This window comes from Leuresthes tenuis, unplaced genomic scaffold (assembly GCF_036924035.1).
Source record: "Leuresthes tenuis unplaced genomic scaffold, fLeuTen1.0.hap1 SCAF_20, whole genome shotgun sequence".
NCBI lineage: Eukaryota > Metazoa > Chordata > Actinopteri > Atheriniformes > Atherinopsidae > Leuresthes > Leuresthes tenuis.
The window spans coordinates 13,853,930-13,868,439 of NW_027325374.1; the positions used below are offsets into that span (position 1 = coordinate 13,853,930).

General features: G+C 43.5%; 1 protein-coding gene and 1 pseudogene across 2 annotated transcripts; one reads left to right on the forward strand and one right to left on the reverse strand.

The window, feature by feature from the left end:
* The first annotated feature begins 406 nt into the window (after nucleotides 1-406).
* On the forward strand, nucleotides 407-11,912 carry LOC140277979 (carnitine O-palmitoyltransferase 1, liver isoform-like). 2 transcript variants are annotated; one of them, XM_072372844.1, is made up of 19 exons: nucleotides 407-553; nucleotides 2,521-2,685; nucleotides 4,019-4,158; nucleotides 4,559-4,730; nucleotides 4,968-5,069; nucleotides 5,286-5,423; nucleotides 5,602-5,679; nucleotides 5,917-6,024; nucleotides 6,531-6,618; nucleotides 7,707-7,902; nucleotides 7,987-8,175; nucleotides 8,284-8,389; nucleotides 8,481-8,597; nucleotides 9,118-9,282; nucleotides 9,362-9,490; nucleotides 9,596-9,751; nucleotides 9,879-9,992; nucleotides 10,210-10,302; nucleotides 10,571-11,912. In XM_072372844.1, the coding sequence occupies exons 2-19, from the start codon at nucleotides 2,545-2,547 to the stop codon at nucleotides 10,694-10,696; spliced, it is 2,358 nt and encodes a 785-aa protein (XP_072228945.1). In that variant the 5' UTR covers nucleotides 407-553; nucleotides 2,521-2,544; the 3' UTR covers nucleotides 10,697-11,912. The 2 variants fall into 2 exon arrangements, with proteins under 2 accessions (XP_072228945.1, XP_072228946.1); XM_072372845.1 differs by lacking the exon at nucleotides 6,531-6,618 and adding an exon at nucleotides 7,091-7,175.
* Nucleotides 11,913-12,556: 644 nt separating this feature from the next.
* Nucleotides 12,557-13,527, reverse strand: LOC140278035 (uncharacterized; annotated as a pseudogene).
* Between the last annotated feature and the right edge of the window lie 983 nt (nucleotides 13,528-14,510).

A 14,510-nucleotide genomic window follows, 5' to 3' on the forward strand; every position in this document is an offset into this window, starting at 1 on the left:
GTGAAAGGTGGTTCTAGAAAAATCTGGTAAGTGGATTATTTTAAACCGAATTGTTCAATTTTGGCTTTAAGCATGAACATTATTATAAGCTAATTGAGGACCAAGACACTCAGACTACACAAACCACGCAGATGCGATTTTAACTCTTTCTAATACATCTATGACATTACTGTGATATATGCAGCGAGCCCTGGACTCGTTGGCCCCCAGGTCCTCTGCCTGGTAATGATAAATAGATCGATGCATACGACCGTAACACATTTATAAATGCCGAAACGTCAAATAAATAGCAAGGTAAATATGTCCATCAATTTATTATCGTGGCTCCATAAATGCATCGCTGCTGCCATTATGATTCTAAAATTTCCGATGATCTGGAAGGCAGCATCAGTCCATCGCACCCCTCCAAGCATCTGTTGTACTGTGGAGAAGAGGCAGGCTCATCGACGTTTCAGCAGCAGTTTGTTACCCGGCGTTCCTGCGACGCCAGAAGTTAATAGTCTGTTCCTGCTTCTCCAGACACTGTATATTTCGCCCCTGTAAGCAACAACAGGTAAGACAGAAGACGCAAACACTCGCATCTTTGCTTGAGCCTTAGCGAGTCTGATCAGCAGCCGTTTACATAAAGGGCTGGGCGCTCGGCTAGTCGACACTAGCTTCGGCTAGCGTCATTTTCAAGCCCAGTGTAGTTACTTTAAAACGCCAGCAAGCTTTGACGTCCTCCAGCTGTTCTAACGTTTTTTTTTTAATTGGCCAACATGTATTATTCAAATATAAGTCTAATGCGAGTTAGGTATCTAAATAGGTGAATTAAGACGATGGCTTCGTGGTCATACTGCTTTTTTTTTCGACAGCTAACTACTCTACTTTGGGTAGGCTTGACTGAAAGAATGTGGGTGTCACCTCAACAGATATTTGTTTTGTTTATTGAGCTGTCCCACTATACGAACTGTATAGCCAGCAGCACATTTTTGTACATTAACCCCTTGAACTGTGTATAAAAGGTTTGTACTGGTCAGTATAACAATGCACCCTGTACTTCTATGATCTGCAAGAGTCCTTTGAAAGTTTAGAGTCAGCATGTCTCTTTGCACTCCTCCACTGATAGAGAACACATGGCTCTCATTTAACCACCTGGAATCCAGTCTGGATATCGGGGCATCAGAAGTGATGACGAATTGCTTTGAAATGATCTTGGTTTTAGTGTAGATCATTTCCTGCAGTGTGCTACAGTAGAGATCATGTTATGAATGCCCTGAGGATGTGATGTTGGTGAGAGACTTCCACATCTGTAACAATAAGAGCTTAAACGTGTGTGCACTCTTTCGAAACCAAACTTAAACCTACACGCTATAATTTTGGGGAGTAATTTGCCTCCAAGACAGCAGCTGGTAATAGTTAAAATAGAAGTGTATATACATGCCTACACCAGATCTTGGCGTTAACACGGAGATCAAAGGTGGCTGTTTGCGGCACATACAGCTGTATTTTTCCATTCTCTCCTCATCCCTGTCAGGCAGACAGGCAGGAAAAGTTTAGTCAAGGTAAGTTGAATTAAGACAGAGCAGAGTGAGACACTTCACGTACAGCATATAGATTAGAGGGCATGTACTTGTGCTTCTTGAATGGGATCATTTCCTTCTTGGATCAGGAAGGGCTTATCAAGCAGTCCTCAACACGTATTTAAATGCTGTAGCAAACCAAATGCCTCAGGGGTGTTTACCTTTTACCTAGTTGACACCCCCCCACCCTCTCCTTCAGCTGTGACCTAGCCTGTCTACTGTTTTTTTTTTTACTTGTTGTAAAAACAGGGCTCTCCGCCAGATCTTCCTGCAGGTACCAGCGTTTTCATGAAGGGGCGTGTTGTGTCTTTATTAGCAATAAAAAAGATAATAGTAAAAGAGCTTAAACAACCAAAACTGTCATTTCTTTTGTTTTTGGTGTTTTTAATCAGTGTCACAAGTACGACTGGATGTCGGACCAATATTTAATTGTGTGTTTGCCGTATTGACAGAAAAAGAGCCGATGCGGCCCGCACGGCTGCAGTCCCATGTCAGAGGGACTTAACCTCGAGGCATTATTCATAGCCTAGTTGTTGAGAGAAAAATCAATTCCCTTTGTGAAGAGAAGCAGGAATTGCCTGACACAAAAGTACCCTATCGAGTCAGCGTTTTCCTATCGAACCCTTATCAATTCGGAGCATGTTTTGCATTGGAAAGGCGTCCTGTTTCAGTGCTTCTGTTTTGAGCCTCTCTTAAAGATGCTAATGCGGCCGATGGAAGTGTTTGGCCAGGCGCACACTTCTCAGTTCGCTTTCAGTTTGATGAGTCATCTGGATGTTCTTTCACAGAGTTCACCGTCGCCTGCAGGGCTCCCATTTTCTTTCAGCTGTTGCTTTGGAGTTTTGCAAAAGAAATTCAAACTAAAACGTTTGTGCTTGATCTTCGTTTGTGCCAGTTTCTGTGTGTGTACTGTTTGGATTGGGGTAAACTGTTCTTGTCTTTTACTCCATCTCACCAGGTCATCTTATCGTGGACAGTAGTCATGGCAGAAGCCCACCAGGCGGTGGCCTTCCAGTTCACGGTCACTCCAGAGGGCATTGATCTGCAGCTGTCCCACCAGGCCCTAACTGAGATCTACCTCTCAGGCGTGCGCTCCTGGAAGAAGCGCATCATTAGAATCAAGGTATCTCTACTTTGTTTTCTCTATTTATGCCTACACGGCAAAATGATCACTTTCTATGCGTGTGTCGCCTTAAAAGTGAAATGTTCATCTTTAAACTATTTTTAAACGTCTTTAAACTATCGCATCCTGTAAGCGTGACCATAGTTTAGTTTAGGTCTTCGTTTTCTGATCGTTGCACATTCGGTTTGCATGTTTGCTCATTTGAAAGTGACAAACTATTCCGATCAGCTCGTGAAGTTCGATGGCAGCAGGTGCTCAAAACATGGATCTTTAGTGGAATAATTCTTGGAAATTGACCTTGGATCATTCGGTTCCACTCACTTTGCAGGACAACGATAGTGTGACCTGGCTCACAGCCATGTTAACATTTTTCACCTGAATCATTACTACATTAAGGTCACTGACCTCAATGCGATGGTGATGCTTGACACTTGCCATGCAGTTCCTCCTGTTGGTACATGTTGACAGACATGCCTGCTTGTACTCGCAGTGTTGCCTGGACTAATAGTTGGAACGCCATCAGACTTAATGATTAGCGCAGAGGCAGAGATCTGTTTTTTGGGCGTCAGATTGATAATATTTGATAGTTATCAGATAACTTGGTACTGCAGACCTGAGTCCTCCACTGCAGTGTCTCCAAATGAAGGGAATCCACTTCTGTTGGAGTTCGACATCTTTGGATGGCTCGACGCATCTGACTTTGTGCTATTAAAGCCATACGTTTGAGCGTTTGAGGTCTGCCATCTCCACAGCAAGAGGAAAAGATTTGGAAAAATCCAATGTTGGTTCATAAGATCCACAAATACCACCCTTAAATCCTTTAATTGATTTTCAACACGTGCCATTTTAGGCATCATCTGCATGCCTCATGGTCAACATTGTGCAACGAGATTCACGCACAAAGTAGGGAAGAGCCTGAGCTGTTGGCTTTAATAATGTACCCGACCAAACACACTTTTATAGCCAAAGCAAAGTTTTTCAATGAAACGGAATCATTTGAATTGGAATTGAATGGATTCAGGAGATCGGTATCTATATCCAGCCCCGGAAAAAAGAATTTAAACATCTTCTCCCTCCTGGCTTGTACTGTTTTCTCCACGTAGCTTGCGCCAGCTTCTCATTCCATCGGCTGGTGTGCATGTGCAAAGTAGCTCTAAGGCGCCACTCTAAAAGTAGTCCGAATGAATCCTTCAACGTATGATTTGATAGCATTATGGACGTGTGCAAGCTGCAGTCACAGCCGGTCATAAGTGATTTATTAACGAGCAAGAATGTGTGCTGATTCAAAGCACAGCGACTTCTAACTTCCATGTTCCTTCTCTCACTTTAACAGAACAGTGTGATAACAGGTGTGTATCCTGCTAGTCCGTCGTCCTGGCTCTTTGTGGTCATAGCGATCCTGGCTACCATGTACACTCGCTCTGACCCCTCCATGGGACTCATAGCAAAGATACAGGAGCACCTGCCAGTAAGGTAACACAACAGCAAAAAAAACCACGACATAATTAATAATAATAGAAATTTAAAGACAAAGTTACAGCTCATTTTTTTTGTTATTTAGCACCACAGTTCCCCTTCATGATTGTATGCTGTGTCACGTGGCTGGTGTCACAGTCTGCCCAGTGTCCATCAGCTGAAATGAGTTTTTCAGAGATATTAACCCCGTGATTTCTGTTTAAAATGGGTCGAAATTTTGTTTTGCGTAGCCTCGAAATTGATATTGCCGCTGTGAATGTTTATGTTTATGTATTTAGCAGACGCTTTTATCCAAAGCGACTTACAAATGAAGATATAACAAGCTATATAAAAAGCTAACAATACAACTGACGTCATCTGTCATTTAGCCCGCTGTTTTTCCTCCCTCATTCTCCAGCCAGTCCATGAGTACGCAGTGCCAAGCCGTGGTGTCGGCGGTGCTCTTCAGCACCATGTTGTGGCTCTTGCTCATCTTCACCATGCGCCTGTGCCTTAAACAGCTCCTCTCGTACCACCGCTGGATGTTCGAGCAGCACGGCAAGATGTCCACCACCACCAAAGTCTGGGTGGTCAGTGCTTTTGCTTGTTCAGTTTCATGTTAGATTGTTTTTTTTTTTTTAAGGGCATCACACTAGCGTAGCGGTCCTTTCATTCTGCAAAACTATAATATTTTACATGTCATGAAAACTCAATTTAATATCTATATTTTTTTTATTCATGTTTGATGTTTATGATATCCTTTGAAAAGCAGAAGTGATTGCACCCAAAGATGTCCCTTGTGTCACTGTTTTGTGCGTCTGTGCCAGGCACTGGTGCGTATCTTCTCTGGCAGGAAGCCTCTGCTCTACAGCTACCAGGGTTCGCTGCCAAACCTCCCTGTGCCCGCCATCAAGGACACAGTCAAGAGGGTGAGATGTAACACGGTGCAGAGGAAATGGCGTCGCACCGATGACTCGCCATAAATCACACGGATCGTTTAGCGTTTTGTAAAAATAAAAAAGGAATCTGTCACGGAAGCAACATTTGGTGCTGCATGTGGTTGTGAAGGTGGAGACAAAACCAGCTGCAGGTGTTGGCTTTGGTTATATATATCTATATATTGTTGCATCATCTCTTTTGTGTAGTACTTGGAGTCAGTTCGGCCGCTGATGAACGATACAGAGTACGAGCGAATGACCAACCTGGCGGCAGAGTTCGAGAGCAGCCTCGGTAACCGCCTGCAGTGGTACCTCAAACTCAAAGCTCTCTGGGCCTCAAACTATGTAAGTGGTTGTCCGCTGCGCTCTGACTAAGTGTGGCTGCTTAAATGTAGCAAAGGAAATAATAATCCATTAACAATGGCTGGCTGTGCAAGGCTTTGTGGTTTGAATAATTTATCCTGTCTGAATTTGATGTCGGTGCCAGCGAGTGCTTCCCCACTGAAGTTGTTCTGTGTTTTAGGTCAGTGACTGGTGGGAGGAATACGTCTACCTACGCGGGCGGAATCCCATCGTAGTCAACAGTAACTACTATGGCATGGTATGAAAACCGCTGTATTTGTTTTTGACCAAATATCACATCATATCGATACTATTTTTCCTCTACTATTAATACTAGTCAGTCTTTAGTAGCAGCAGATCATTTGGAAATCAGCAATGTAAGATCTCTCTGAGGACTCAAACCTCTGGCCTTTTAATGTATTGTTTTGCTGGATGATGATGGCTTATGTGACTACTCTGTATCCGACTTTCTGTATCCGCTCGGCATTCTGCGCAGGACTTCTTGTATGTGACTCCAACACCCATCCAGGCGGCCAGGGCTGGCAACTTCATCCACGCGTTCTTCCTTTATCGCCGCAAACTCAACAAAGAGGAGATCAAACCTGTGAGTTCAGGCACATTCAAATCCTCTGCCGCTCCATATACTGCCAGACAGCCGTTGTTTGTGTCTCTTTGCCGCGGCAACAGATGACTCGTTAGTCAGCTGTCTCCAACTTTGAGACATTGTAATATTTCTTTGTGGTAAACAGTATGTTGTATTTGATGTAAGAGGCTGTCAGCGTGTGCTATGATTGTGTTTTTTTTATTGTTGCTGCGTGTAACATCCATCAGTCTGCTGTCGTGTCTTCAGTGTGGCAGATGGATCATTCATTTAGGCTTTTGTAAAGACATTTCCCCTGTGTTCTCACATCATGCGCATCTCTCACTCTTCCCTTTTTATTCTCTCTTCATTTGCTTCAACACTTCTTTATTTACCTTCTTTTCTCCTCACTATCAAAACAAAAATCCCCCTCTGTTTTTGCTCGACCCCCCCCCCCCCCCCCCCCCCCCCCCCCACTCCTCTGTTCCGCTCTACACCCCTGCCTTCATTTTCTCCTCTCCATTCCCCAGAGTCGTATCCCAGGCACTGTCATTCCTCTGTGTGCAGCTCAGTGTGAGAGGATATTCAACACCACACGCACTCCTGGAGAGGAGACTGGTAAAGACTCGTGTGCATAGAACTACACAATGCTGATGTTTGGTATATAGTGTAATGACTGAACGCGAGCGGCAAACTTCACCAACAAAGCGTGCTCCGGTTTCTGACACACGATTCCTTTAGCGATGACGAGATGTACTGAAGGTGCCCCAACTGTCTAGAGCTGAAGCGTGGAATAGAAAATGGTACGAAGGACTGTGTGTATGTGTGTGACTCAGTGAGTCACAGTGTGTCTGCTGTCATCTCTCATCTGTCTCCTCTTCCCTGCTAGCTTCATCTCAGGTCTGTCTTAAGTTTCTGGAAAGGGTCTGACTAATGACTATTTTCTTCTACTCACACATTTTCTCGCCTCCTCTGTCCCACCCCCGAACCCCCCCCCCCTTCCTTTTCTACTCATCTCAACACTCTTGATCATTTTTGATCCTCCTATTTTTGCCTCTCTTCCTTTCCTGAACTTTTCTGTCTTACTCAGTGGTTGTTAAGGTCTGCAGTTCCTTGCTGTTCCTATCAGTTTGAGCGGATGTTTGACACTTGTCGAATTCCCGGAACGCTAACAGGTAGTTTTTATATTCTTCTATAAGTGGACCACCTCTAAATGCCAAACCAGTATGATAAGAAATGTGCTTGACATCATTTCCTGTCCAGTAAGTCTTCCATGTCGAATGAGCCAAACTTTTGAGTCGTGTCTCATTAGGGGTCAAATCGCCTCTTCGCTTTTGATTTTGCCCAACTTTGCTCAAGCCCCCCTCCAAAAAAGAATGCGTTTCATCTGCCGGTCATCAATTATTTATTTAATTTAGTGTAAGGCTTTAAAACTCCTGAACATAAGAGAAACATGTCACCTAATGTAAATAACGCAACAATTAGACGATGAAGAACTTGTGGTGTGAGCCTCCTTTAAACCAAGTGCATCATCTCTGATGTGTTCGTGTTTTTTTTAAGCATCTTGCCATATCTGCGTTCTCACATTCCACAGAATTATCTCCTCTGTATTTTGAATGAATCTGGTGTGAAACATGAACAGTTTTCCCTTCAGTTTTATATCCGCTGACACTGCTACCTTTTCTCCCCTCTTTACATGCACACAGACACTGTGCAACACTGGCAGGACAGCGACTACGTAGTGGTGTACCACAAAGGTCGATACTTTCGTCTCAGGGTGTACCAGGCAGGCAGACTCCTGTCGCCGAGGGAGATTGAATTTCAAGTCCAGAGGATCCTCGAAGACCCTGCACCGCCTTCAAAAGGGGAGGCCAAACTCGGAGCCCTGACTGCCGGAGACAGGTGAGTTTGATAAAGATAAAAATGTCTAAACCAGGCTGCGTCAGAAATGTCATCGTCATCGTTTTCCTCTCCAACTTCAACCAGAATTCCATGGGCTAAAGCCAGGGCAACGTATTTCAGCAGTGGGGTGAATAAACGCTCCCTGGACTGCATTGAAAGAGCAGCTTTCTTCGTGACCCTGGATGATGAAGACCAATGCATCATGGGAGATGACCCGGCATCAAGTTTGGATTGCTATGCCAAGTCCTTGCTGCACGGGAAATGTTACGACAGGTACTTTCTCACTGAATTCATCACCGTCTTAAACAGGGGTTACTGTTGAGCATTTAAACTGTTGGAAGTTTCCTGAACAGCGTTCCGTCACTGTTGGTTCCCACACAGGTGGTTTGACAAGTCCTTCACTGTGGTTATCTACAAGAACGGAAAGAGCGGCATTAACGCTGAGCACTCGTGGGCTGATGCGCCAGTGGTGGCACACGTATGGGAGGTGAGAAAAGTCAAAAGAAAGGCGGCGCTGCGTTGTCATCTTGCCCCGAGGTGAGGCCCTTCTTCACACTGTAATCCTTGTGCCGTTCCAGTACGCCCTGGCCACTGACAGCTTCCAGCTCGGTTACAATGAAGAGGGTCACTGCAAAGGAGAAGTGGATTCATCACTGCCTCGACCACAGAAGCTGAACTGGGAAATCCCTCCAGAAGTTAGTCATGCATTCAGTCATGCTGTGGTTTTACACATGGTTTTATTTATTTCCAAACCAGGGAAAGTAACTTTTGTCTCCGTCAAAGCTGACGTGGTTTCCGATGCACCCTGAGGTCTAACTTCTAGAAAAAATTTAGATCTTACATGAAAGCACGACTACTGGACAGAAGTCGGTGATGAAAGCATCTGTCGCTCAGTTTTATTGCTAAAGATTTGCTGTCCTTCTGCGTGGTGGAGAGTTACAGCTTTGACTGTAATAGAAGGTAGCAACTGCAAAATATTTCTCTGGCAAATGTGTATCAAAGTAAAGGCTGCGTGAAACAAGAAATATCAAAAAAATGTTGTCCTGTACTCTGAACTAACAAAAATACAGATGATTTCCTGGTCTTTCATTGCGTATTCCTAGTAATTACTTTATTATTAAGCTAAAGTGCAAAACTTTTAGAAATCCCAGTGCGATGGCTGTAGGTATATCGCTCTTATTGGTGTTCAGTGTTTGGATTTGCCTCTTTTTTTAGTGCGAGGAGCAGATCTCCCAGTCTCTAGCGGTGGCCCAGGCCCTGGCTGATGACGTGGGGTTCCACGTCTTCTCCTACCGAACCTTTGCCAAAGGAAGGATCAAGAAGTGTCGAGTCAGTCCCGACGCCTTCGTTCAGATGGCTCTCCAGCTGGCTTACTACAGGGTGAGCCTCTGGCTGAAGCAGAACAGATGTGTATACGCTGACATTTGTAGATTGACCGAGGTGTTGTTCTTCTCTCCAGGACCGGGAGACGTTCTGTTTGACATACGAAGCCTCCATGACCCGTTTGTTCAGGGAGGGCAGGACAGAGACCGTTCGCTCCTGCACCAATGAGAGCAGTGCCTTTGTCCGAGCGCTGGAAGGGGGGGAGGTGAGAACCTGGAGACTGAAATTGAAAAGCGTTTTTATGTCAAACATCTTACACCTGCGCTTCCACATAAATGGCATATTTAAAATCTCCCGCTCGCTCCACCAGGCAGCAGATGTGTGCAGGCGTTTGTTCCGTGACGCGTCGGAGAAACACCAGCAGCTGTGCCGCTTGGCCATGACCGGAGCCGGTATCGACAGACACCTCTTCTGCCTCTATGTGGTGTCCAAATACCTCGGAGTGGAGTCTCCTTTCTTGAAGGAGGTTCGTTTGATTCTTTTGTCTGGTTGTTCATATCAGAGTGCCCCGCTCAATGTTGGGTGTGTTTCAGAAGCAGAGACCAAAAAAAAAATCCTGCAGAAACTGACGGGATGGCTGGCGTGTGTTTCAGGTGCTGTCTGAGCCATGGAGGCTGTCCACGAGTCAGACTTCAGTCCAGCAGGTGGAGCTGTTTGACTTGGTCAACCATCCAGAATATATCTCCTGTGGAGGAGGCTTTGGACCAGTCAGTATTACCCAAATAGTTTCACATATACTTATACCTTTGCATGCTTAGTCTTTTTCGACCCTCCTCTCATCTTTGCCTCTGTTATTTAACGCAGTTTGAGTTCCGAGATCTAGCAAATCACACTGCCCTTTCTTTTGAGTTATATTTATTTTGTTTATATTTATTTTTTAAAATAAAACCTAAGAGTGAAAGTATTGTCTGTCTCTCTCTACAGGTGGCTGATGATGGTTACGGGGTGTCTTACAACTTCATAGGAGAAAACATCATGAACTTCCACATCTCGTGTAAAAACTCATGTCCTTACACTGTGAGTTTGATGGGTTTTTTCTATGTGGTGGAGGGAAAGAATATGTGACAATATTTGGTCACAGTCTATGAAATCTGTGGCCAAAAGTCTCCCAGGAGAGCTCAGAGTGGATTTGTCTTAATCGGTATATAGTTTCTATGCAGTATTTCTAACTGTTGCTGTTTAGACTGCACTTCACAGCACTGTCTATCATTTGCTTTCAAGCAGCTTTTCTCCTTCTATCCGGTACAAATATAGTTTGTTGTCCTCTTTGCTGTCTCCCTTCAAGGACCCCCATAAGTTTGGAGATCAGCTCAGAAAAGCCCTGCATGATCTGCTACAGCTGCTGAGCCCCAGCCAAAAGGAGCCCAACAAAACGGAGGAGAGTCGACCTGAGGTCAAGAAGGGGCAGTAGATGCTTCATCGGAGGAAAGGGTGTTAAAGAGAAGGTGCAGGCATACATCATGAAGTGAGGAAAGGCAGGTTTTCATTCCTCATGCACTCAGAGAACTGTACTGTCAGGTGGATGATATTCAAGAGGAAACTTTGTGGGATAATGGATGACAGTGAAGGGGATCTTTTACTAGTGCGTCTATGTTTGTGTGTGTGTTTTATTAGCTGCGTGACAGGTGTGTGTGGAGAGAGACACTGACCTCAGAAGAACTGCTTTAGTTTTAACTGTCAAAACCCATTGAGCACATATAACCCAGACCTTTACTGCAACGCGGTCACGATTGTGGTTACGTTTGAGTAGAATAAAGAGGGCCAGTATTTGTTGCACCGCTCAGTGTTGGGGTAGAAAATCCTAACGTCACTCTACTGCAGGGAATAATTAAGTACCGATTCAAGTGCAGTTTGTTTCGTGCCACTGATGTTTCTGTTATTTTTAGCCAAGTGCAGCTGGAAGTGTGCGGGTCTGTCGGGGGTTTTCGAGCGAAAAGAGAAGTCAAGGCGGCCTCATTTTCATTTTTGAAATTTGAATTTTTTTCCATTTGAATGCAACATTGCTGCAAAAGTGACACCAGGTATTTTAAAAACAGCTGAAGTCTGTGACTTCTGAGTGCTTGCTCAGTATGTGAAAATCTGCTTTTTATGTCTAATGCTGGGCTGAGTGCCGGGTGGTTTGTACATGCAGTGAGACGATGGAGTCTCCTTTTAAATTCAGTCCTGTTTGATAAGAATTCTGTTTAGTGCCAAGTCATTCAGGAGGCGGCTTTTGCTTCGTGAATCAAACCCATTCAGGCTGGCTGCAAAAACCCTCACAAGTAAATGGCTTTACTGTCACGAGCACCACTTTTCACTTTGTTGTTTTGTTTGTTTTATTTTCCTTAGATGTACGTTGATATCTGAATAAGCGCCATAACAATGCAACTGTATTTATGAACGTGATGTGCAACGATGCAGCCCGCAGCGCTGCAGGTCAGATGGGGAAAAGATGTGAAGCGTGCTACCAGTGGCAAAGATTTCTGTTACTCTGCACCAACCACTGCCTCTTTTTTTTGTTTGTTTTTGTTTTTTAACTCCACATCAGATCAGCTTGTTTCATTATGTTCTTGCTATATTGTGAGGCTTTTTAATGCAGTGTTAGGATGGAACATAAAGGCATTCTTAATAAAAAGAAAAAGAGAAAAGAACTGAAAAGCGTCACGGGTTTATTTTTACGAGAGATTACCAGAAAAGAAGGAAAAGGACATTAAAATCCACATTCTGACAACTACATTGCAGAGAACTTACAAAACCTCCAAAGTATTATCGCAGCGATCTGATGTTTGATGAAGAAAATGTATTTTGGGTTTAGCTCTGATTACAGCTCCACTAAGAAAGTCTGACTTTTATCTCTTCATGTCTATGCGAGCTGTTACCACCACTCCAGCTCAAGTTCCCATTGTGTTCGGCACTTCTAAATATTTTTCATCATGTGACAGATGAGCCCTTTGCTGGAATTCCACGAGGCTTCATTGGTTTTCTTTTTTTCTTTTTTTTTTTAATGGAAAATCTTTCCATCGAAACTTGATCGAAAAATTCATCTTAACGTGTCAAAGGTAAGGTAACTCACTTCTTTCAAAATGGCTCCAAGCAAAATCATTCAAATCCACGAGCGACCTCATTTCCACTCGAAAGAACTGCTGTGTGATCCTCTGTTTTGCCTTTTCTGTCACTTAAAAAGAAGTTACATCAATATACTTTCGTTTAAGTGATCGAGAATGTTTTTGCCTTATCCTCCTCATGACTATCAATAGAAATCAATAGAGTGCATGGTGGATTGTATTTGATATTAAAGGCTTGCTCTCATAGCAGAAAAATGGATATTTATTTGAAGAACTTCTGTCCAAGAGCAACCCGGTGGACGGCTTGGGAAGTGCACGCTCTCTCCGTCATTGTTTGGCTGAGAACCGTCCCAGTATCTGAAGGAACTCTAACTCTGGTCTGACCATTTCCACTCCTCTCTGAACAAAGCGATCCAGGCGGAGGTCAACGACGACTGGTTGATTATTTGCTGTAGTGCCAGGTTCTCATCGGCGTTGGTTGTACTGGCCAAATCTTTATGTAACTGCCGACTGGTCCTGGGCAGCCCTCCATGTCTTCGCTTCAGAACACAACCGAAAGGACCCCACCCCTGTGACAATATTAGAATGGAAAACATCACTTTATATAGATGTGTGTTTTGCCTGCATATAAATGTTAATTAAAGGGATATTTTCCTTTTTTTTCTGCTTAACAAAGGTTCTGTTTTCAGGGGCCTAAAATAACAGAGTCTGAATAATGCTACTTTATTAAAAAAAACAGTTTGCCTACTTTGATAAGTTCCCTGAAAGCACTGACCCTCCTGGCAAGCAAACGCGGCTGTTTTTGCACAGGATCCCCCAACCCATTTTCCATCGACCCCCATTTCTCCACAGCGGTGAGTGGAACTGGGTCATTTAGCCCAGTTACTCCAGTCGACTAACCCCTGACTGGTCTGACCTTCTCCCACAGACTCTCCCAGATTCTCCCAGTTTCTCTCAAACCAAACCATATCTCTGCGGTCACACCACTGGCTGCTGTCAGATTCACCAGCGCCTTGACGTCGTCATGGCTACCGATGGTGGCGAGATCATTGTACGCTTCCCTTCAGTAACGCTGGGACTCACTCCAGTTTTTAGCCTCCTTTATCAGGTGATACTCATGGATAATATCACTAGATGAACAAAAAGTTACACAGCCTTTGGAGAAAAACCCGATAAATGGATAGAATAAATTATGCATTATTTTATTTTTATTTTTGTGATTATTATTATCAATATTTTAGTTATTGTTGTATTTGCTATAATGATTACGTGCAGCTATCAGCCAAATCCCTAGATGAGACATATTTCTCCTTAAATATAAAACCAAGTGTTATTCAAGCAACAAATAAAAATCCACAATCTTTTATTGTTAAATAGTCACTGCAAAAGCGTGACTGTCAGTAAGTCCGGTCTTTTATTTGTAGCACAACAAGCCTTTTACACTTTTTCCTATAGATATTCAGGCCACAAAGGCACCACATTAATGGAGTTAATTAAAAACCATGCCGAATCCTCCCATCTGAAACTGTAGCTGACCTCTTCTCCTTCAGCTAAGGTGCATTACTAGAGTGGTATATGTGCAATTCGGGGGGCCTTCTGGGAAGCATGTGGTTATGTTATCAAACTGAAGTCATTAGCAGAGGTTTCTCTCATACATTTCAGTGTCAAATGTTCTTTCATGAAGATTCTTGGTGGGTAAATCCAAAAAACGACAAACCCAAAGCGATGACAAAGAATCAACTGCTGTTACTGTGTGTTATCAGGTGGCAGTACGTGATAATATATGCATATTTGTAATACATACATACATAGAATTGCATATCATGCAACTTGTTCTCAGGCAGGATGTTAGCAATACTTCATACCTGCATGTTTCTTTGATATTTTATCAACTATTCATTTAACAGTTAAGTTTGGCCACTCCTCATGTCATAGAGTCAGTCTTAAAGCATGCTATATACATATGTATGTTTATATGTATATTTACTGTTTAATATTAATATTACTGTTTATTTAAGTAATTCTGAAGATAAACTTTATGCTTCTTACCTGATGTGCAGCACACCTCTGCAGGGAGTGGTATCTGTGTCTTCCTCTCCTGCATGGTGGTGTTTTATGTTAATTTTTGCTTTATATTTGCGTTTATGAAAAGTTTCATTTGCATTTGACCATATATTGCCT

Excerpts from the sequence above, each read along its gene's own strand:
- LOC140277979 (XM_072372844.1), top strand. The coding sequence starts at position 2,545 with ATGGCAGAAGCCCACCAGGCGGTGGCCTTCCAGTTCACGGTCACTCCA. Across the intron at positions 6,025-6,530 it reads ACAAAGAGGAGATCAAACCT|AGTCGTATCCCAGGCACTGT; the intron begins GTGAGTTCAGGC and ends TCCATTCCCCAG. Across the intron at positions 8,598-9,117 it reads ACTGGGAAATCCCTCCAGAA|TGCGAGGAGCAGATCTCCCA; the intron begins GTTAGTCATGCA and ends CTCTTTTTTTAG.